General features: G+C 48.5%; 1 protein-coding gene across 1 annotated transcript; it reads right to left on the bottom strand.

The window, feature by feature from the left end:
* Positions 1-968: 968 nt before the first annotated feature.
* Positions 969-10,837, bottom strand: LOC136124996 (NUT family member 2G-like). Its single transcript, XM_065879856.1, has 8 exons — positions 10,687-10,837; positions 5,847-6,555; positions 4,759-4,887; positions 3,543-3,715; positions 2,796-3,091; positions 2,281-2,397; positions 1,614-1,760; positions 969-1,457 (listed from the first exon to the last, which is right to left on the bottom strand). The coding sequence occupies exons 1-8, from the start codon at positions 10,835-10,837 to the stop codon at positions 969-971; spliced, it is 2,211 nt and encodes a 736-aa protein (XP_065735928.1).
* Positions 10,838-24,021: the final 13,184 nt, after the last annotated feature.

Raw genomic sequence — 24,021 nt, 5'->3', positions numbered from 1 at the left:
GATGGGTGCTCCTCCCTCAGTTGAACGAGATGCTGCTGCACAGAAATCCCACAAATTCCACAAAGGGGCCCAACTGTCATTACCCTTATACACACCTTTCTCGGGTGCCCCATGAATTTCCCCGCACCCATTCCCCTTGTTGCACCCTCATTGGGATTAAGAGGTAGCTGCGTCCACCACTCTCCACATTGCAATAATCCCGGTGGGACTAGAGGATGCTCCCACTACGACGAGGCAGACAGTCCTGTCCCCATAGCCAAGACTTTTCCTCTCTGGTCACTCCACCCACACAGGAAACCCTGGATGAGCGGAGGGTCATCCCAGCGCCGTCGCCTGGCCACTTCAGGGAAGCAGAGAGAAGCTCTGTAATGACAAGGGCTGTCTCCAGGCTCCATCCTAGAAACTGGTGAGTGTCCAGAGGGCTGAAAGGCACAAAAGCAGCTCTGCCTCCCCAGAAGGTTCTGGGATGCAGAAGATGGTACAGAGGCCCCAGAAGGCCCCTAGCCAAGCAGGCTTTAGAGAAGGGGATGATGAGGGGGTCCCTGGGGAAAGTGAGAGCTGTGCGTTCCCAGGGCCAGCCTGAGGAGTCCTTGTCTATGTGGAGGAAAGGTTTGGCCACCTGTAGATCCAGAGCTCCTGTGACCTCCCTCATCCTTCCTTCCTCTCTGGATCGCTCTCTGTGGAGCAGCGCAACACGAACAAGATGACAGTGGCCTGAGAGCATTTCCCACCAAGACTATCTTTATTCACAATTGATATACATCACTCCAAAAGCCCTGTTCCCACCCACACCTGGCCACACCCACCTCCCCCACCTCCCTAACCCCCCACAATCCCGCTCCCCCTCCCCGCCCTGGTGGTCCTGCCCTCCCTCCCTTCCCCCCACATCATCCAGGGTCAGCACTGGGATGAGGAGGAGCCCCTAGGCTCCCCTGGGGGCCGCCCTGGAGGGCCGGCCCAGCTGTTCCCTACTGGCTGCAGTGCTTCTTCCACTTCTTACTCTTCTCTGTGACACACGGGTCACACTTTCTTTTTCTCGGCTGTGAGGGGTGAGCAGGCCCCAGAGCCAAGCCTGGCCTCCCAGACACCCCGAGGCCAGCCCCGGCGATGGGCAGCTTCTCAGCAGCGGCTGGGTGTCCACACAGAGCCCGCTTCCTCGACTTGGGAGCGGCTGGTGGAGCTGGGCTGAGGCCTCTTCTGTGAGGGGAGGGGGCGTGGGGAGCACTCCGGGCCCCCCAACCTCCAGGGGAGGCCAGGCCTGAGGCATGGGCAGGACTCTGGGACACCCAGCCAGGCAGCAGGCTCTGCAGAGAGCCGAAGAGGAAGGCCAGGCTGGGGAGCTCCTCGTCGTCGTCACTGGAGCCGTCCCTGGGCCCTCGGGCCTCCCGAACAGGAGAGGCCTCTCTGAGAACAGACGCATCCCTGGGTCCCCGTAGAGGGCCAGCGCGCCTTTGACCCTGGGGAGGGGAGGGCCGTCCGGCCCGGAATGGAGAGACCTCCTGACGTCCTCGAGAGAGAACAAAGACTTTGGGCCTGCACAGGCCAGTGTCTGTTTGGATGAGCCTATGAGGAGCCTCAGAATCAATCTCTGGTGGGCAGGCTTCATCACTGACCCCTAGATGGGGGTCTTGGTCATGCCTCTGGGCACCTTGGCCGCCGTCGGACACAGAAGGACTTGAGCGCATTCCGGGTGCACTGTGACTCGGGGCTGCCCGCACACCCTCGTCCTCTTTCAAGGCCAGAAGTCGTTTCTGCACCAGCTGGTAGGAGGGAGGAGGACAGTGTTAGCTCCACACACACGTGTGAGAGGAGGAGCCCTGGGCAGTGGGACAGTGGCCCTTGGGGGAAGGAGGGGACGGGGGACCCCAGGACTCGAATCCAAATACAGACACTGTGGCATTCCTGCCATCCTCCTGCACCTCATTCCCAGCTTTGTGCCCTTCCCTCCCCTCCCGGCTCCCCATCCTCTCCTTCCTTTCACCCAGCACTGCACCCACCCCAAAACGGGCCCTTCCCCATGCCAGGCCTCCCAGGCAGGGGAGGGATGGACAGCGCCAGGTGGCCATCCAGTACTGGGGCCCTACCTCTCCCCTGTTCACTGGGGTCCCTCCGTGCCCTGGTCTTCCTGGGTGTCCCTTGTCTCCCGTGTTCTACCGGGGATCCCTCCCTCCTCTGGCTCCCCTGGGTCATCTGGGTTCCCCTGTCCCCTGGATCACCTGGAGTTCCCCTCCCGTGGGGTCCCCTGGCTCCCTGAGTGTCCCTCTCCCTCCCGTGGCTCACTTCTTCTGGGGTGAGCCCTTCCTCCTTCTCCAGCTCCTCCACTAGGGCCAAGAGATCCAGCTGTGCATCTGGGGAAAGCAATTCCGCCAGGAATCGAGGGTGAATGACTGCCTCCACCTGGGACAGAAAGAAGAGGCTGTGAGCATCCTTGGCCAGGAGTGGCCTGTGAGACAAGAAGACCCGGAGGGAAAGTGAAAAGCAGAGACCCACCCCACTCTCCTCCACAAGGCGGGGATGCTCAGCACACACACACACACACGCACGCACACACACACACGCACATACACAGTCACACACAAAAGAGCACATATACAGAGGCACAGACACACAAAGGCATACACACAGACAGACACAAACACGTACACACATACATCTGCGTAAACCTCCCCTAACACCAGGCTCAGGAACAAGGAGCTGAGCTTAAGTCCCAACGGCCTGAGCAGAACCCAGATCTTGGGTGCTGAGTGTTCCATGCCCTGGCATCTTGTAGACCCCAGGCTCCAGGCCTAGCCTACCTTGGTGACAAAGTCCTCCTGGGAACACAGCTTGTCAATGTAGCTCAAGAGGCCCGGGTCCGAGTAGATGCCGTCCTCTTCCTGCTTCAGCTCATTTCCGTCCTCTCCACCTTCTGCATCTAACTCTCCTGTGGCTGAGTGGACGGGCCCCACCAGCGCATCCATGATGTCCATATACTCCCTCACAGCCTCGGGGGGAATCTCCTCGGGTGCCTCGGGCTCCGGGGGCCGCTGGGACCTGTGTGGCTTTGGGCGGGAGGGCTGGGCCCTGGGGCCGGACATCCTGGGAGCACAGGCTGAGGCAGAGCGGGAGGAAGGGAAGGAAGGTGAGGGACTCCCGGTCCACCTCCTGACCACCGAGCACACGTTGGTGAGGGCATTGTTTGGGGAACATTGATGTGGGTGTGGGGGGGTCAGGACCACCTGAGGCCTCATGCACTGTTGGAGAGGGGAGGTAAGGGGGGCATCTAAGAGAGTCACAAGTAAGGAAGTGGGGAACCTCCAATTTTCTAGGGGTCTCGCCATCAAACCCACTTCCTAGGCAGACTTTGTGTGGGGTCCTTTGACAGGGAGGTGTGAGAGGAGTTGCAAAACTGACCAAGTCAACACCCCGCAGTGACAAAGGGCAGCTGAGACCCCACACCCCCGCCCCCACCTCGGTGGCTGTTTTGGTTGAAAGACCAATGCCTCTGTCTTGAAGGAAAAGGATCCACGTGGGGACAGTGGCCAACCCTAGGCCCCTGTTACCTGTGCCTTCAACTCCAGTGGGAACCTGGGTGCCTGGCTGAAGGCCCACTTTCGGGTCTGGGGGCCCCCAAGGATCCAGCTTCGGTGGGGCTGGAGGAGGCAGGTCCTGCGCGCACTGCATCCACTGCCCCTTCTGAATCTGCATCTCCTCCTCGGCCTCAAATTCCATGAACCTGGGGGGTGACAGAGGCACAGGCCACCCTGAGAAAAAGGCCTGGGTTCTGGAGCCCAACAAAGGCAGCCAAGGATGAGGGATTGGGAGATGTGCCTTGGGGCTGTCAAGGCCCTGTGAGGTGCTGTCCACAGCAGAGAGCTGCTCCTGGAACTGATACAAGATCTGCGACCCTTCCTGCCTCACCAGCACTGGAGGCCTTTCAACAGCATAGACCCAGGTCGCTGAATCGAACCAGGTCAACGGGACACGTGGCTGACCCAGGGGGCACCCTCCTCATGCCCCCCGTCCCCATCCAGAACCACATGAAGGGCTGACAGCCAGAGGCTGGAACAGGCATGTGTTCCCCACAGGGGTCCTTGCCCGAATCCAGGACCCTGGGCTGGGACTGAGAGTCCTGGAACAGAGACCCGGAGACAGGGCCGAGGAGAGGCTGGACGACATGGGTGCTGAGCTTAGAGGAGAGGCCTTCCTTTCCTCTGAGAGGCGCTCGTTGGTTTGCTTTTCTTTCTTAAACCAAGGGGATTACCATGGAGCAAACAACGGAAGGGCCAGAGACCCTCGGGCTGACGACAGCTGGCTTCCCCAGCCTCTTCAGGGATGCCAGGGTACCCACTCAGGCCACTTTTCATGAGGAGAGGGGGTCCCAAATCTATGTCAGTGGCTGCCAGCCACCCACCACTAAGGAAGCAGCAGGCTGGCGGGTGGAGCTCTTTCCCCGGCTCAGCCCATATGGCCGGAGTTGGACCCCAACTGGACTCACAGCGTCACCCTGCCCCATCCTGAGACCTTCATGTCAAGGCAAGGGTAGGTCAAAATCAGGGGAGGGCAGAGCTCCTGGTGGAGGAAGGACAGAAGACCCAAACTCTCAAGGTGAGGGAGGGGTTTCTGGAGGACAGTAGGGCCTCTGGGCTGCGGGGCCCGTGTTCTGAGTGACAGCCCTTCTCCTTTGTCCTCTCTGATGAGAACCCCCACGGCCAGACCCTGCCCTCACCCACTCGCCTCAGCCTCCACGCAGCCCCTGGGCCCAGGACGCTGACTCACTTTTCCGCTATCTTGTAGTAGATCATCCGGTCAACGTTGCCTATGCGCTGCCATTCCTGCACGGCCCTGCACAGTCCCCACTCCAGCGTCATGGTGGGCTTCAGGCGGGCCACGGATCGAAGCACTGGGCTGTAAGACCTTGGGGTCAGTCTCCGTGCCCAGCCCAGCCGCCACCTGCCTGACCCCACCGGCCAATGTGGACCACACATCACTCAACACAGCATGACTGAGCAACAGGAGGGTGGGAGGCAGGTGTCTGGGAGGGCAAAGACAAGGCTTCCCGGCCACTGCAGTCACCGCCTCACACTCACTGAGGATGACCATCCACTCCCAGGCTACAGCTGGGACACTGTGCCTTGGGGAGCTCTTTTCCTCTTCAAGGCTACCTTTTCATAAGAAATATCACTATCATCAATGAGGCGTGGCATGTGCCAGGCCACCTGCTAACACTTCATAGATTAGCCCAAGGAGTCTTCTGCCCGGTCCTCTGAGTGAAGTGTGACTGTCCCGTTTTTACGAGGGACCGGAGGTTTAGGATGGAAATGCCTGCCAGGCTCACAGCTCTAGTGGGAGAGAGCCCACGCCCTTAGGAGAGCTCTACCGTCACCCTGTTCCTAGTGGAATTCTCCACAACAAAGAAGTCGAGGCGTGCATTAAGCGCTCTCCTGGGCCCCGCGCTCCTCCCCCTCCTCCGAAGTGACCTCCCCCGGCCACGTACATCAAGTCCTGTATGAAAGGAGACGGCACCACAGGAGACTGTGGCATCCACTCCTTGGCTCCTCACCTTACAGCACGACCCTCTCTGACTGCAAGTCTTCAGTCCATATTACCATGAGAATCATGGAAGAGCAAGTTGGCTAGACTCTCAGGGTGGTGGGGTCAGTTGAGATAAGGCACATTTCAGTCATGATGTCATGGACTGGCAGGCTTGTGCCTTCCAGTGACCGACAATGTGCCTTCTCATAGCATGGACATCGCCCTCAGACCTTGCTTCCAGTATCCCTAGAAACCTAACCTGCGAGTCCATCCCCAGGTCCTCTTTATCTAAAAGCTCCGATAAGCTCACGACCCCCTGAGCGTTCACTCACATGAGAAAGCAGGAAAGAGCTTCTGCATCAGGACTCTGGGGAAGGTGTCTCCGCGCCAGTGGCTTGAGGCACTGCCAACGTCGGAAGTTACTGTACACGCTCTGGGGGTTAGAGCAGTCACCCTGCGAGGCGTAGGGCTGGTTGGTGGCCAGGCTGCCCTCCCTGGAAGTGCCATGTGGCCAAGGCCCAGAGTTCACTGGGCGAATGATAGGGGCCAGCTGGGCAGCTGGTGGTAGAGCTTGAGGAGGAAAGCCTGGGGTCCAGCCTCCCTTGCCAGCCTGAGTAACTCCAACAGCTGGAGCAGTCACAATGGTCTCCATCGCAGGGGGTGCTAAGAACACGGGTGCAGGACATGCAGCAGTCCCGCTGAGGGCCCCTGGAGCGCTCCAGGTGAGGGGGCCCTGAGTGATGATAAAGGTCTGAGTCTGGGGGGCCTCCACTGGCCTCCCTTGTGACCTGACTTGGACAGTGAGGTTGCAGGCCCCAGGGGCACCGGGTCCACGGCCACCATTAGCCACCAAAGGCATCGTGGGGAAAGCTGGCAGCAGGCTGCCAGGAGGGAATGCTGGGGTGATGGGAGGTGGCAGGGGCTGCCCCCAGGGTGGCCGGTGCTGGGGGCCAGGAATGGGTGGAGGATAGAGCACTGCCATGGAATCAGACAAGGAGGCACCAGGGTTCATGATGACATCCGTTCCCAGCACTGGAGATGCTGTTGAGGCAAAGGAAAGGAGTGAATGGGGGAGCAGAATGGGCCAGTGGGACAGAGGCTTTCTGCGGCCTCAGAGTGTAATCTCCACAGGTGAGAGACACCTGGACAAGGGAAACTGCAGCGTGCGAATGTCTTCAAGTGCTTTTCATGCCCTGACCTCCAGTTGAGAATTATTCCACCGGTGACCCCGCGCCCATCCACCAAGGCCCCTGACCCCTGCCTGCCGAGGAGAAATTGTGTCAGCAAGCACTCACTTGGAGAGCCTCCCTAAGGCAGCCCCTGGCAGCTAAGCCTCACAGGCTGTCTCCCAAGACCTGGAACTGTGTGCACATCCGCTCTGTGAGAAATGCCCCTCAGCCGGCGTACTAGCAGGTAGGGACCTTCTGCAAGGTAGGTTCTAGGCACCCAAAGGCCCTTTGTGGACAGGCACTGTGTAAAACATTAGGGCCCCACCTCCTGCTCAGTCCTCCTTTTCCTGACGCTCAGTATAAATCCCCTCTTTCTTTCCTAGCCTCACAAAACAAAACAAAATGCTGGAAAATATCCATCTAATGGAATCCTGATACAAACCCATAACACTGGCCCAGAATGCACCTGCATCTCAGAACAACCCACAGCAGGTACGTAACATGGGCCAGGTCCTGCCACCCCCTCCCCAGTGCCCAGAGTCACTGTCATCACTCAGGAGTTCTCTTCCTAGGAGGTGGGGGCGGGGGGTCTGAGAAGTAGGCGCGTGTCCCTTAGATTCTGTCATTTCACAGCCTGTGATGGCTGCAGGGGATTAAACAAGGGCCAGGGAATTGTCATGTTACATTGGTCGTGGGAGTATAGACCGCCGGTGGTCCTTCCGCTTCCAGCTCCCAATAACGGAGAGACAATCTGAGAAGCAAGCATAAGCCAGGTGCCATGGCGACCAAGTTGTCTGAAACACATCCCTGTTCAGGAGAGCAAGGTACACGCCACGGTGCACCTAATTAACCAGAATAGGTGTCATAGGACGTTTAATAGTAACACAGAAGATCGTCTTCCTGACCCTGGGCTACACTCCTTCCCCCTTTAAAAGAGGAAGCAGCCTTCCTAGACATTCCACCTGAAACAAGCCCACTCCACATCTGTTCCCTGTCCATGAAGGAGTGACATGAAATATGAACAAACTCTTCCTCTCAAGGCAGCCTGAGGGTCCACCATGAGATACTGGACAAGATGAAGTAGGTCTGAAGTACTGCGATTCCACAAAAGGAAGAACAATTCAGAGCAACTCAGGAACCCGAGCCCTCTCTTGGCTGAAGTTACACGGTTGCCCATCCCCTGTTGAATCCAAGGCAACAGTTACCTGAACTGAGAAGTGAGCTCTGGGCTGGGAGGAGTGGACTGCGGTGGGCTGTGGGCTGCGGCAGTTAGAGTAACCTCCTGCCTAGCTCTCAGAGAGGACACTTCACTGCAGGTGTGGCCACAAACAACCCCATTGAATAGTTTTCTCACCGAGACCATCTCTCCCCAGGGCCCCCTGAGATACAGTAGGCTCCTGTTCAAATCCCTTTGAAAGATATGGTGAGGCAAGCTTCAGGTACCTCAGGAACACAATACAGGTCTAGGCTTTCCTCATGACCCTCCCTGTGTCACCACAAGGACATCACACACATCCTTACACACACGTTTCAAAGTGGCTTGTCTCCCTTCTAGAAACAATCAACCTGTCTGCTGCCATCCTTTCTCCATAGCCAGGGCAATTCCTCTTGATCCACCTCCAACGACCCCTCCTCCCCAATGCAGTCTCAGGTTTCTTCAGGCTCCCCAGTCTCCCCAGGTGAAATGTCGTTGTGTGTCCAGTGCTCTCTTCTCCCTCTACTTCAGTCCAACTATGTGCCCACAGTGAAGTGTCACGTATGAACCCGAAGGATGTGAGAGATGGCAGGGTCTCTGAGAACACACCCCCAGCCTATAGGCTTACCTCCTACTGAAGCCATCCTGCAGGCTTGGGCACGGACTACTGCTGCCTGGTAGCCTCAATGAGAAACGTCAAGACCAGGACCCAGAGAGCGACCTGCTTCAGCAGTTGCTCAGGATCCAAGGAGAGCCACGTTTAAATGTAAACAGTAGCATGTGGGCTGAAACGTTCTGCAGTGGGGGAGGGGCAGAGGGTACATGGGTCCCGGTGACGTGGGGTGGGGGGACATTCCACGAGGGCTCTGGGAGGTAGGCAAGAACCGGAAGTTCCTTCCACCTCACACAGTGGCAACACAATTGGCGTGTGCCTCTTTAGGCAGTTTATAAACTGGTTTTTTGATTCACGGCACCGATGTTGGACATGACGGTCCCTTCCTTTCACGTCTTTATCCATCAACCTAGTTTTGTGTCCCTCAACACACACTGCTTCCTACCTGGCTCTTGACTTACTTCAACAGAGACTAGACTTTCTGAACAAAATACCCAAGTGTTAGTCTGATAAACACTTGGAGATTTATGGCCACATGGAAGTGAGTATTTGAAATTAGGATTGTCTCAGCAGATCCAGTGTCCTTGACTGCTGTATGTACATCACTCCTAAGGAAGTGGTCCTTGTGCTCCAACCAGCATCCAGCAGGAGCAGCCTTACTAATGATCCTTTGTGCTGGAAAGCCCCCGTCCATCAAAAAACTGTCATGCAGCCCCCATGTCCAAGACCAGAATTCACTAAATGTCTTTCTCATAGTATTCCGTGGTTGTTAAAGATTTAGTTTTTTACCTTTTAAATGATTTTAGTATAATATTTTAAGCGAGTAACACCTTCTCATGGTTCAAAATTAAATTGTGCAAAATGGAATATGCAGTGGCGAGTCCTCCTCCCACCTCTTTCCCCTGTCAACCCAATCCTTTTTCCCGGAGGAAACTAGTGTTATCTCTTTCATTAAAATCTTCCCAGAGATACGTCATGCAACTAAAAATGAAGGCAATCTATTTTCATAGAGGAGTGGACTGTTAGGAAACTTGTCAAGGGAGATGAAAGCTGAAAACCTCAGAAGATGGCAACCAAGTCTCTTGGGAGACGAGATTCACTGACTGCTATAGCAGCAGAACTCCTACTGATTGTGGGGTGTTGGGGAAGGAAACAGAGGTTTAGAAGGGCTGTTCCACAGTGTGAAAAAGACTCCTGTTGGTGCTTAAGAAGTTCCTTGCCCCTTGTCAGGAAAAACTGACTCAGAAGAAGATGAGAAGATAAGGTGAGAATATTTCAAGCAACATCATGGTGAACTTTATATCTAAAGAAACTCCTGCTGGGGACTGAAAAAAATGAACAATTTGTGAATATCGCTCAGTACTGGAGCTTTTATAATGAAGGAAATGCTCTAATCTTGCAACTGACCAGAAAGCGGATCTGATGATTGAAGTTTCTTTGGGAAGTATTACAAAGTCAGGTCAGTAAGTTGATCCCGCTACTATTTTTGTTGTTGTTGTTTTTATTGCCAACCGAAATTCTGCAAGATATTATTTAAAAAGGAGGGAGGGAAAGTAAAATTGTTCCCATACTACCTGCTGTGTTGAAATTGGCCCAGATTGTCAACTCTTTCTCAAAATTATTTTAAAAAACCCAAGCCCGTACAAAGGAAACACCTGTAAATCAACATTTATTGAACAACCTCCATGTCTTAAATACACTGGGAAAAAATATTCTAGTAGAGTATATGCGTTGGAAAAACTCTAGGAACGGAGTTAGGAGACAGTATCTTAAGAGTGTTTCCCAGGTCTGAAATTCTTTGCTAGAATTGTTCTTTAACGGAAACTTCAGACTTGCTAGGAAAAAGGACCTACTGCTTTTTGAAAGGCATAAACAAGAACCAAGGAACTGCAGTCCAAAGGGCATGAAAGCACTTGCCCCAATTCGAGGCTACTGTGCTTACAGCAGAGCTCTGCAGAACTCTTTGTAGATAAGTGCATGGGTTTCACGTGTTCAATATAAAAATCACGAGTGCACGTCTCACAAGAGCTGGTTTTAAGAAGAGACCGTCACAAAAGTTCTCGGCCAGGAGCGTCGCCAGTCAAGTTGCGCAGCGTTCCCGACCCTCCATTTCTCTCCTCTCCTGCAGAGACTGCCTGGAGCAGATGCCCGCGCGCCCCGCGCCTAGACGCCTGCGCACGCCTGCGCACGCCCACTGGGGCGGGGCTCTCGGGCACGCGGACCGCCGACCTCCAACGGCCCCCAGCGTCTGTTGGGGCAGTTTGCTCCGGAAGACAGGAGCGCATGCGCGAGCGCCGACGGTGGGGCCCCAACGGCTATCCGTCCGGCGGCGGAGGGGCCTGTCATGGCGGCCTCTAGAGTCAGTTGTAGGAATTCTGAGGTAAGGGGTACGGGGACTTTTCACCCCTCAGGTGTCACCGCTCTGCGCTGTTGTTCACCCTGTGGGTTATTTGTGCCCTTGTCGGTGTAAGGAGACTCGCCAATATGTGGATTCACGCCCCCATAGAGCTCAATTCCCTTGAGGTGTTTACCCCAGGGTTATTGGCACCGCTGGGGAGCCGGCTGCATGAAGGGTTCCGTGACTGCGGGGCCTGCAGTGGGGGGTAAATAGTGTGTGCGAGCTATTAAACAGGTGCCGTGCTAGTCTGCGCGTTCTGAAGAGTACAAAAGCTAGAGGGAAGTTCTTGCGAGTTGAAAACCCTCATCTGGTTCCAAAGGTGTAGCTCAGGTGATTGGAAAATGAGTGAAGATCGAAGGAACACACTCAAGAGTTTCACTAGTGCCTTCCTTCTTATCATAAAAACATCAATCAACACTTATGTTCAAACTGCATTCTTTTGTCAGCGATGGGAGCAGCTTTGCTGAATGTGGTAATAAACATGTATTTGTTGTCTGATGTCAAATCATGACTGATTTGCAAGCATAGATGGGGTCTGTACATATTTAATTGGTTGGTGGGAATCTGATGTGTAGTCAAATATGCGGGTTGGTTTTGTCTGTGCATATTTGACTTTGAAGGGAGGTCATGCCTGTGTTTTTGTGAGTGTGTAAGAGTGAGTGTTGTATTTGGAGGGTGTTGGGATGTGACGCAGGCATACTCAAGGAGTTGGTGGTTAGGTGTTTGTAATTTGGTGTTTGGGGAATATGTTTACATGTGTTCTTTTCTCCTACGAATTTGGGGATTTGTGTGTGTCTAATGGTGGATTTGGAAGGATTATCTGCATATGCATAAGGGCAATGTCAGGAAAAGTAGTGGTGTATATTACTTTGGGTGTCCAGTCTGTTTGTTTTGTATATTTGGGGAATGTAGGCTGATCATTTGTGTATTCAGGGCATGTTGTATGGTTATGGGGTGTTTGTGTGTGTGCATTTTCAGGAGCTGTCTATGTATATTTGGATGTGCAGAGGGCAAGTCTGTGACTATTTTATGGGACTGGTGGGTGTTGTATATGTAGGTATGTTGTGTTTGTATGATTCTGTATCCTGCAGGATGGCAGAGTTAATTCTGTGTGAGAGGTTGGGAATGTGGGGTTATGTATACGCCAGTAGTGTGGTACTGTATGTGTATTTGGAAGAAAGGGCGTATAGGGTGATATTATTGCATATTTGTAGTGTACTGGGTAATTGTGGTGCTCTTTGGGACTTGTGGAGAGTTGTGTGTTAAATGAGTGTGTGTGTGTATTCAAGGGGCATGGCCACTTGGAGGAATATTTGCTGAGGCTGTGCATTTGTAATTTTCAGTAGGAGCCTCTTAGGCTTATGTATTTTGGGAAGTGAGTATATGTGTATCTGATAGAGAGGTGGGGTTCTATGTTTCTACAGGGAAGATGGACAATTGCATTTATATGTATTAGAAATACGTGATACCGGTATTTGTTAGTACTTGTATATGTGTGAGCTGGCTGATAGCTAGGGATAATTTGATATATGGAAGTTGTTTCATAAATGGTTTGCTGGAGATATTTCCATGTATCTTACTTGTGTGTTCTAATCCGTGTGTGTGTCCATCATCAGGCGCATGCATTATCAAAGCTTGTTCATAAGGTATGGAGTTGTTAGGAGTATTCAAAGTGTATTTCTTTGCAGAATGCTAGGGTGTTTATACGTGTGTTTGATAGACGTAAGAGGTGGTCTGTCTATATATTCAGGGTGAGGGTAGAAATATATATATATATACACACACACACACACACATATACAGTTTATATGTTGGGGTAGTGGTGGGGAGCTTGTATTCTGGAGAGGTAGCATAATGTATAGTGTTTGGGAGGGGATCCATATGTTCAGGGGTTAGGAATATTTGCATGTGTGTGTCCATAGGTGTGTGAGAATTGTGTATGTGTATTAGTAAGACTGCAGAAGTTGTCGGTGTTTTTCTGTTTTGAGTGTGTCTGAGCATTTGGGGTGTATACTCATGAGGAGTTTGTGGGTGTGTGTATTTGTGATTTGTGCGTATATCCGGAGGCTTAGAGTCCTCTATGTGTCTATTTTGAAATGTAAATGCCTGAAGAATTTAATGGTGTTGCTTGTATATGTGTTGTCAGTATTAGTGAGGTGGACTTATATGTACAGTTGATCCTTGAACAACATGGGTTTGAACCACACGGGTCTACTTATAGTGGATTTCTTTTTCAGTAAATACTACAGGACTACTACAGGATCCATGGACACAGAGCCACTGCATGGAGGGTTGGCCCTAACCCCCATGTTGTTCAAGGGTCAGCTGTATTTGATAAGTATAGGTTTATTTGTGTCTGTGTGTGTTTTTGAGTTCCTGGGGCTTTTGGGGTATGTATTCTGCGGGATGTGAGAGTTTAGTTTGTGTGTTTGGAAACCAGTAGACTGTGTAGGTTACGTGTGTGTGCAGGAATCCTGGAGTATATGTATTCTAGGGCTGTGGGATTGCATCTGGGTCTTTTTTGGGATTGCACATGAGACAGTTGTGTACTTGGTGAGCCTGTGTGTTTAGGTACTCAGTGTGTACATCTGGATGGCATATCGGTTGCACATGTTTGCTTTCAGGACCATGTTGTGTGTGTATATATAGTTGTGAGAGTGGAATGTGAATATTCAGGGTGAGTAAGGTTTTGTCTGTAAAAATGTAGGTAGTAAGAGGTGGTCTGTTTGTGTATTTATTCAGGGTGTGGGTAGAAATGTACATGTGTGTGCAGGATATATATATATGTGTGTGTGTGTGTGTGTGTGTACAAGCACATATGTATATGTGGTATCCTTTTGGTTATATATCTGTGGTGGGAGTTGAGGGTTCTACTTGGGGTGTAAGTGGATTCTGTGCACTTATTCATAGGAAAAGGTATGGGATGTGCTGGAACTGGTTCATACTATCTTGGGATAGTCAGTGGTGCATATCTCTTCCCAGCTCTGTGTTTAGTGATGTCAGGTGGGTAGCTTGAAATTGGTCATGCTGGGAATAGTTATACCATGTAGATACCATAAGTGAAGTCTTTCCCACCTTTCTCGGAGAGCTTCTTATCAAGCACTTACCAGCGTACCACTGATGTGCATGTTTGGATGTATGTATGTATGAAGGAAGAATATTTGGGCATCGGTGGGTACGTATGGGACACTCATGTGAATTGTGAGTGGGGCATCTGGGGCTCTGGGCCCTTGTATATGTGCATTGACCCTGGTAATTGTGAATCATTGCATTGCTCCTATCCTGTTCTTTAGGGCCAGAGAATCCCCATAAATGTTGTTGATTCCCAGTAGAAATCATGCAGATGGATACAGGGGTGTCTGTACCTTAGGCAGGTGGACACTCCTTCAGCATTTGTGTGGTCCTAGCATCTGGGTCCCTAGAAGGGGGGGCCTGGTGGACAGATGGCCATGCAGAGCAGAACCTTCACAGATGTGTTGTTGGCGTGACAGGCAGCAGTCAGAAAGTCATGGGGCTTCCTGGATAGGAGGTCAGATGACCAAGGGCTCTCCCAGGAAAACCCCCTGAGAATCTGTTGGACAGCTACAGGCGTTACTGGCTCTTCTGTGGCACAGCTGACGTGCAAGGACACCCTCCACGTGGGGTCCAGAGCCATGTGTCCCTGAGCCCAACCGCCCCAGGGTGGTGGGAACTGTTGCGTTTCAGGCTGGTCAACTGTATCACTAGGTCTCAACCAACCTGTCTCCATGGAAACCTAAGTCCTCAGGGATAGGCAGGACCTCTAGGGATCACTGAGCTGACAAGGACAGAGGTGGGGAGGCTTTGTCACTGAGGGAGAGTCGGGGACTGAGACCTGGAGAGCCTGGGGAGTCCCACTCTGAGGAGATATGGCTCTGGTGTTGCCAAACCCTTTAGACATGTTCTCTGTTCTTTTCTGAAGGCTCAAGATGCTTCTAGCAGTGGGAAGCTTATCTCAGTTTCATGTTTCTCTGATAGGATGAATTGACCCTTTTATTCACTATTCCAGGTTGAGCTGCAAACCCATCAGAGGGAACCATGTGATCATTGTAGCCACCAGCTGACCCCACAGCCACCTTGTGCCTCCCTTGGACCCACCCAAGAATTTCTGAGCCTTCTTTCTGGTGAGTCTTGTGGCCTTTTCTCCCTCATTGTGAATCCTCCTGCCAGTAAAACATGCTGTGAATGTTAACAAAAGGAAACCTCAACTAGAATTGGAGTCTGGAAGGCCCCCCCCACCGTAGAGGCAGCTCTCATGCCGTGTCACTCATCATCAATTACCCCAACAGGAAGAGGTCATTTACTGACCCCAAAGAGGAAGGGCAACCACCTTACTACCCCAGCTGGAGGAGGGAAGACTTCCTTCCTGGCCAGCAACAAGAAATAGAAAATAGAAATAGCTAATAGAAAATTCCGCAGTTTAGCCAATGAGACGCCATTGTCACCTGAAGTTTTCCTTTCCTCCAGTGAACTTTCGTTTTTTTCCCTTGATGATGACTTTCTTTCCTTGTCCCACCCTCCTTACTATAAAAGCCTTCTGGGACTTCCCTGGTGGTCCAGCAGCTAAGACTCCGCGCTTCCAGTGCACGGGGCATGGGTTCGATCCCTGGTCGGGGAACTAAGATTTCCACATGCCATGTGGCATGGCCAAAAAAAAAGCCTTCCATATTGTGTAACCCGTTGGAGTATCTCCCTTTCTATCAGATGAGATGCTGCCTGATTCGTGAATCATTTAATAAAGCCAATTTATTCAAAATTCAAAGTAAATCTTCAAATTTACTCAGTTAAATTTTGTTTTTTAATACATTGATGGCATGCAGAGGTGGCCACTAAGAGTTTAATATGTATCCCTCCAGAAATGTTCTGTATAAAACTATGTATGTGCACTTTTCTAAAATCCACTCTTATGATTGCTACTGCTAACAGGATGATTTTATGATGAAATGCTTATCTTTTTAAAAAGAAAAAGATAAATATATTGGTGGCAGTGATGGGATCTGAAGCGAATTTCTGATAACATTTGGGACAAGGAGAAACAGGTGTGGTGCCCACAACTCCTTTGAGTTCCCTGTGTTTCTTGCCCTTCTTGAAGGTTGTTGGTAAGCTCCTCTTGGTTTGAGCTCCATTCTCTTTGCGTTTGTGCTCCCAATCTAATTGGCTTTCCTTTATAGGGCAGGACAGTTTGGGCTGGTAGAGGATTCTCCCTGAGGCCAAAGCCCTAGCCTTTCAGATGGAAATTCCCAGGACACAGTAACATCTCTTGGTTATTGCCAGTATATTTTTGAGTGGTAAACCCTAGCCCCTAATTTTGTTCCCTGGATTCCACATTGGGCACTGCTGACAGTGTAGTCTGCACTTGCCCATCTGTTTGGAATCAGCCCCCAGTTTCCATGCTTGGAACTGTTGGTGGCGGCTATAGTTCTCCATTTTGTTTGGAATCAGTTTGCAGTCCCCATTCCTTGGGATTTGCTGGTTGGATCTTTTTCCTCAGTCCAAGGATCCCTGGTAATTGGTGGTGGTGCATACCAGGCCTTCTTTTGTCCAGGACATAGTAACATCTCTTTGTTACTGCTGATATACTAAGGCGCAGTTTTTTTGTGTGTTCTTTTGGGTTGACAAAGGCTAGCTAAGGAGATGAGATCCTTTATCGCCAAAGAGTTGAGAATGCCAGCTTCTGGCACACCTGCTTATTTTATATTTAAGAACTATGGTCCTGGAGGTTGTAGATATTTAGAAAGATGGCAAAATTATACTAATATTGATCTGGAATTACAGTGGTCATTGTGGGGCATGTTCCAGTTAGACAAGATTGTTCATTTAAGGAAAACACCAGAGAGCAAGGGTTCACAAATTGGACAGGGAGAATGAGATGCCTGCTTTAATTGGTATGTAAAAGTTTACAGAAGGTTTCAAGATTCCAAAATAGCTTCGTTTAGAGACTTAGAACAAAAAGCTAATGAAAAATTAAAGAGACAAAAGGTACCTGAAACAAAAGACCATAGGACGGATGTGACTGCAGGTTTAACTCCTCCTGTTCCCCCCTTTCCTTTTTCACCTGAGTACTCTTGTTTTACTCATTTTCTGTCTGAAATACTTTTCTATTCCAAAGAGAATATTTAACAATTGCCGTTTAAAGTAAAACTACCTGAGGTTGCAGGTGAGCCCCCTCAGGTGTCCTTTACCCCTTGGTCAAAGACTGAGCTGAGAGCTATAGTCCAAGAATTCTCTAAACCTAGGGAGGAACCCCCAACAGTTATTGAAGAATTTAGAGTCACTGTCAGGGCGCATGTCCCCAAACTGCTAGATCTTTATCCACTTGTACACGTGTTGGTAGGACTGGGGGAAGCCCCAGAATGGATGCGGGAAGCAAAATGACATAATCCCTAGGATGATCTTCAAGATCCTCAACCTGAAAAGGCTTGCAGAATAACAGGTGACCTTTTATAAGCTATTCCTAAAATCTTCCCTGCTCACACTTGGTTTGTTAGTAATTGGCCTAATAGTGATTGGTCTATTATTCACTTATACAAACAAAAGAGGGGTGAAACTGTGGAAGACTTTAGAGCCAGTTTGGAAGCTCTCTTTTTAGAGCAGTTGGTGTTCCAAGGAATAAAAAGGCCACTCAGCCTGCTTTAACTGCCCTCTTTGTAAATGGATTATCTTCTGAGATTAGTGGATTGATAAAAGGGCAGAAAAGAGGGTGGGAGGCTGTAGGCCTGATTGAACTGGTGACTGTAGCTGAGCATTTTGAAAGGACCCTGGAGCAAGATCACAAACAGAAATCCACCAAGCTCATAGCCTTACAGTTACAACAGCTCTAAGGCAAGAGACACAAAATAACACCTGGGCCTCCCCCATTACAACCTCCTAGGGGTCCATGATCAATTTGATGACCCAAAGTTGATGTTTCATTTGTAATCAGTGAGGACACTGGAAAAAAAGGTGTCCTCAAAGGTCCTATGCAAACTCTTCACAAATGCTGTCATATCTGTCTCAAAGGGAGGGCCCCCCATGACCCTCTCCCATAGTTGGCAGAACTCCAGGGGTTCTCTGGTAAACTATTACCAGCAATAACCTTAAACAGCCCAGAGGAAAATATAATGAAAAACTGCCAACTTTTAGTTGATACTGGAGCTGTGCTTTCTACTTTTAACCCCACTCTCATATTTCACTTTGAAATCTACATTAAACCCTAACCCTAACTGTAAACAGAATCACCTAACCTTTAACACCCTAGCCCTAGCCCTAACCAGAGCTGTGCTTTCTACTCTAAATCCCACCCTCAAAGAACAACAGGTCCCTCTGAGTACAGAGGATGTTTCCATAGTGGGAGTACCTAATACAGTTCAGAGAGAATTTTTATCTCCACCAAGATTCCTTTTCGCTATGCAATATAGCCCCAGTTAATCTATTCGGTAGAGATCTCTTTTCTAACTTAAAAGGGCCAGTGCATTTTGCCTCCAGTGGAGATCTCACCTTAAAATTTCCTGATCAACCTGAACCTGATCATTTATGTTCCTTAAAATCTGTCCTGGACATAAAAGAGGAAGTTCAACAAAAGTTCCCTAATTGGACGGAGATGCCTGCAAATTTGGGCGCTACTTCTGACAGTGTTAACATCAGAAGAATTAAAAAATGCAAACCTGTAAAGATTCAGATAGATGTAGCTAAACCTCTCCCTAGGTTTCCTCAGCAACTATTAAAGCCTGCAGTCATACAAGGTCTCATACCTATTGTAGAAGACTTAATTGCCCGGGAGGTAATCATTCCTGTACTCGTCCCTGCAGCATGCCAATCTTGCCTGGTTGGAAACCTGGCAGGATGGCGATTTGTCCAGGACTTTGGAGCTGTTAATAAAAATAGTTTTTCCCTGTTTTCCTGTTGTTCCAAACCTAGCCACCCTTCTGTCACAAGCTTCAACTGACTTGAAATGGTTTACTGTTGGAGACCTTTGTTCACCTTTCTTCAGCATCCCGGAGACCCTACAGCCAATATGTATATGCCTTTACTTGGAACAGTCAACAGTATACCTGCACTTTTATGCCTCAAGGGTTCACTGGGACCCCTTCTTTTTTCTCCCAAGTACTTCACCAAGATTTAAGTACCCTCTAGTTCCCTGAGAAATCAACCATTTTACCATATGGAGATAACCTCCTGCTGTACTCCGCTACTGTAAAGATTCCATAAGGCATTTATAAAATATTCCATTTATTTGCTGCAACAGTTAGCTGAGAAAGAACACAAAGGAAAAACTACAATGATCTCTAGACACTGTTCATTACCTAGGATGTAATCTAAGTACTGAAGGAATTCAGCTATCTCCAGAGAGAATTAGGCTGATACAGGAACTTCCTAGACTCACAACTAAGTGCTAGCATTGTGGATTTCTAGGTTTAGCTGGTTATTGCAAGCTCTGGGTTCCAAATTTTTCTGTTACCTCTTCCACTCTGTGAACTTATTAAAGATGTAGTTCCTGAATCCTTTGCTTGGGAAGATAAACATAAGCAGGCTTTTATAAGGCTAAAATAAGCACTGCAAGAGCTGCCTGCCTTAGGGTTACCCAAATGATCAGGGTCAGGTTGATCCGGAAACTTTAAGGTGAGATCTCCACTGGAGGCAAAATATATTAGCCCTTTTAAGTTAGAAAAGAGATCTCTACCTAATAGATTAACTTTAGGTTATTCAAAACCTTTTACTTTATTTGTGCATGAAAGGCATAATCAGGCCGGGCAGAACTGTGCGAGCATGGTAGTAAACATAGGCCTGTTGCCTGTTATAGCATGCAACTTGATTCAGTTGCTTTTGCCTATCTCAGTTGTCTTCAGGTTATAGCCACAACTGCAAATTTAGTGGAAGCCTTGGCAGATTTGACTCTAGAAAATGACGTTTATTTGCAAACTCCACACATTGTCCACAGTCTTCTTAACACTGAATTGACATTTCACTGCAAGTATCACTAGATTAACTTCCTGTGAAATCCTGCTTTCACCACCTAATCTTTATCTTAAACTTTACAACGTACTCAATCCTGCTACACTACTACCTCTGTCTCACAAAGGTGAGGGCCATGACTGCAAGGTAAAAGTGTCCCATGGGAATTCCCTGGTAGTACATTGGTTAGGACTCCTAGCTTCCACTGCAGGGAGCGCGGGTTCGATCTCTGGTCGAGGAACTAAGATCCCACAAGCCACATGGCACGGCCCAAAACAAAAACAAAACAAACAGAAAACAATGTCCCATTTTGTGACACCGTGTCCTGAGTAAAGATGTTCCCAAGTCCAAGCTTGCTCGGCTTGCCGCACGATAGGCCATAAATCGGAGATGAGGTGTTGAGACAAGGAATATGACTTTATTCGGAAAGCCAGCAGACCGAGAAGATGGTGGAGTAAAGTCTCAAAATAACCATCTTATCGGGGTTTGGATGCCCGTTTCTTTTATAGCACAGAGATGGGGAGGAGATAAGGAGGTAAAATAAGAAGGCCATAAGTTTTGCAAATAGCCTCTGGAATGGCCAGCCTCAGGGAGGAGATGTGTTAATTTCTTCTTAATTGTAGCCATCCACAGGTGTACAGAGTCCATATGTTTCCCTGAACAAAGGCACTTTGGTTTAACATTCAGACGGAGGGACAGGGTTCCCCGAGGCAGGCCATTATGCACAGACAGTATCCTTTTAGTGAACAAAAGCAGCTGAAGGCAAAGGTTAAAGTAAAAGAAACAGATCCAACGCGTAGTCAGATTTGGCTCTTCCCTGTTACAATTCCCTACTGTCAATGTCCATTCCACAGTCTTGTGGAAAAAGGGGTGACGGCCCTTCTAATTGCTTCGTCAGATGGACCTTTCCGGGAGTGTCCACCATGGGTGCCAGTGTTCCAAACGTTTTTTTGTTGTTGTTGTTCCTCTCTGGGAAGTGTCTCCTTTACACCTGTAGCCTTAAAAAAATATTCTCAGCCTAAAAGTTGAGAGTTATGATCTATTTGATGGGAATTTTGAGGGCTTCAAGCATGGGAGGCAGCATCTCAAGTTAAGGAATTTAGCACTTTTCTATGTATGGGAAGATGCAAGAGTCTGGGCTCAGTGAAATCATTCATTTGATATGTACCTCAGCTATCCGGGGCCTGTATCCTATGTTCTCATATCCTGAGTTTCGTCAGGGCTCACCGGCTCACGTTGGAGCGCTGCAGTCGCTGATGACTGATGTGTCAGGAAATATTCTATTTCTCAGATCCTCTCCTCTTGGTCAGGATTTTGACCAACATTTGGGAGACATTTCAGGATCAAATTTTGTCCCACAGTGCTGGGAGGCTCATCCCAGGTCAGGGGAGAATTCTTGATATGCCACTCCAGGTGCTAGTTTTTGAATTAGGCCCTATTGATAATTAAAGAGCCTCTGGATCCTCTATCTAATTATGATCCAGGAGACATTTTCCCTTGTTGCTTCCTCCCATACCTAGAATCACACTATTACAGTTATTTCATGTTATAAATGTGGTCTATTTCCTCAAGATGTTTAGCCATAGAAGTACTGTTGGAGGCCTGGTTACATACTGGGTACTGTAAGAGACACCAATCCTATAAAATAGACAGGATATAAGTAATGCAGCTAGTAACGTTAACAAAGACACAGTGCAGCAGGGAGACACAAAGAGCAAACAATCTGGAAACAAAGAACAATGATCAGTATAACTACTTGTAATCCAATTGCAATAGCGAGCGACCAGAGGTACCATAACTGATTTAGTGAGCCATCAGCTGTTTCAGTGTACCAGCAGTGCGTACTTAGACATGCATGGCTTAATCTTTGAGACAAGTACATGCTACTGGCAGGATCAACCAGGTAGAGAGAAAAAGATAAATGTTTCAATTCTGCTTACAAGGGTATAATTTAAGAAATTACTGTAAGTCATAATTAGTTTAAGGGGAGGGATTTGCTTACACGTGGAAAACACAGATTTAAAACAGTCATTTTTCAGATAGAAACCATAAAAATTATAACCATAGTCACCAGTTTACCCAGTCATGTGCAACTAATCATTTTTGTTAACAGCTTTATGAAGCCATCAAGTTTCCCATTAGAATTCTTCAAGTTCTTACCCGGTGCACCTTTATGGTTTGAAAACCAGCAACTTGTATTTATGCAAAGGTCCCTTCTATAAATCTTCTTGAAGAGGAAGCATTTTTGCAAAGGCATCAGAGTGGAACCATAACTGTGTACAATGGCGGAAGCCTTAAGGCATGTTCAAATCTGATTACAGTACAATTGACAAAGCAACGCCGTTACTGCGGTGACATGCACACTTTCAGATAATAAAGAGAATTCTGACTGGTAACATTTTACCAGGCCATACCAGATTTTAGGAGCTCCATCTAATCTGTAGAATACCTGTATCATTCGGCATACAATATAACCTAAGAAGATTTATTGCTTATTTGACAAGACTTCCCGTGTAATTCAACATGCCAAGTCAACCTAATTAGTTAATATCTCTCTTTGGGGTGTTTCAGGGGCCCTTTGAAGCACCCCAAAGTTAGCTAGAGGTCAAAGGAACTTCATTATAATTTGATTTGGGAAGTTTTGTCAAAAAAATAAGAAAAGGGTTTAAAACAGTTAGATAGGATCACATGTCACTGTGAAACAATAGTTATTCATTTAGCCAAAGTAACAATAAAAGATTTCAAAGGCCAGTACAGAACAGATCTCTTAAAAGGTAGAAAAACTTAAAATCCGGTATCAAAGGCAGTCCAAAATCTTAAGAAACCTTGTCTTCTTAACAGAGAGAAAAGTGAAATTCACATTGTCCACCAGCTTACTTTTAAAATTTATTTACTCAATTAAACTTATTTTAAACTTAGTCCTGACCACGTACAGAACTCCGTTTTTCAGGGTCCACTTTCCATAAACCTTCTGTCACTTATTTTAGCACAATTCTGACTTTCAAGTGGTCAGTTATCTGGAGAGGTTAATTTTAGATAGACCTTCCTAAAAGATAAGTATTTTAAAAAGTTCACCCAAAGCTCTTATCTCATTTGCATTTTCTTTCCTTAAAAGTTTCTTCACGGGCTTCCTTGGTGGCTCAGTGGTTGAGAGTCCGCCTGCCGATGCAGGGGACACGGGTTCGTGCCCCGGTCCAGGAAGATCCCACATGCCGTGGAGCAGCTGGGCCCGTGAGCCATGGCCGCTGAGTCTGCGCGTCTGGAGCCTGTGCTCCGCAACGGGAGAGGCCACAACAGTGAGAGGCCCGCGTACTGCAAAAAAAAAAAGTTTCTTCACATCAAGTTATTTCCTTGCTGAGAAATTTGCAACAGATATAACAAGATTTTATTTAGCTTATATTAAACCTAGGCACAATAAAAGTATTATACTTAATGTTGATGACTCTGACAGCATGTCTATATTATTTAGATCAACAAACGAACGTTAATACCAGGTCTTAATTAATACTGAATATTTCCCAGTTCACGTGATCCTGAAGCTCATTTAGCTCAGTTTCTCTTGTATTTAGAACAGTTTGGTTTGTAAGTGCTTACTTTTCTTTAAGCCAGTTAAATAGAGCTCATCCACAAATCAACCTCAGCAATGTTATCCAAAGACAGAGACACATACAAGGACACAAACATACAGAGACGTCATCGTTGTCATTTCAGAATTTCAGCACTGAGTCAGGTACAGCCATGTGAAGCCCATCAGTTTATAAAAAGAGGTTGGATTCAAATTAGGTTTCTGGCAGATGGAACAAATCAAACTCACTTGTCTAGATGGCTGAATTTTTACAGAAAAGACACTTAGGTTTTTTATTTATCCTTGATAAGTCAATTTCTAAATTCCTTTACCCTCCTTCAAAAAGATGCATTTTAAAAAGTTGGCAGAGATGAGGGTTCCTGAGAAAACCAGAAAGGACATTTGCATCTCAAAGATACAGGCAAGTTTTTCCTAGGATGACTTTGTTTCCCCTTTGTTTAATATTTACAAGCCTCTTGAGATAAACAGGGAGGGTTGGGGGAGTGGTATCTATTGGAGAGTCAATCAACTCGTTCCCCACTGTCAAAGTTCCCTGGGGCTCCTGTGGGGAAATTAGATTCGGACGCCTCAAGTCAAGGGAGTCCCTTGGCCTCTATA

Source organism: Phocoena phocoena, chromosome 6, assembly GCF_963924675.1.
Source record: "Phocoena phocoena chromosome 6, mPhoPho1.1, whole genome shotgun sequence".
Taxonomy (NCBI): domain Eukaryota; kingdom Metazoa; phylum Chordata; class Mammalia; order Artiodactyla; family Phocoenidae; genus Phocoena; species Phocoena phocoena.
This window is presented reverse-complemented; position numbering and strand designations above follow the sequence as displayed.

Bases quoted from the DNA above. Each gene is read 5' to 3' on its own strand.
- LOC136124996 (XM_065879856.1), bottom strand. From the start codon at position 10,837: ATGACAGGCCCCTCCGCCGCCGGACGGATAGCCGTTGGGGCCCCACCG. The intron at 3,092-3,542 runs GTAACAGGGGCC...GCTCTGCCTCAG, and splicing joins CACTGGAGTTGAAGGCACAG to CCTGTGCTCCCAGGATGTCC. The intron at 1,458-1,613 runs GTCAGTGATGAA...TCCCCTCCCCAG, and splicing joins ACCAAGACCCCCATCTAGGG to GGTCAAAGGCGCGCTGGCCC.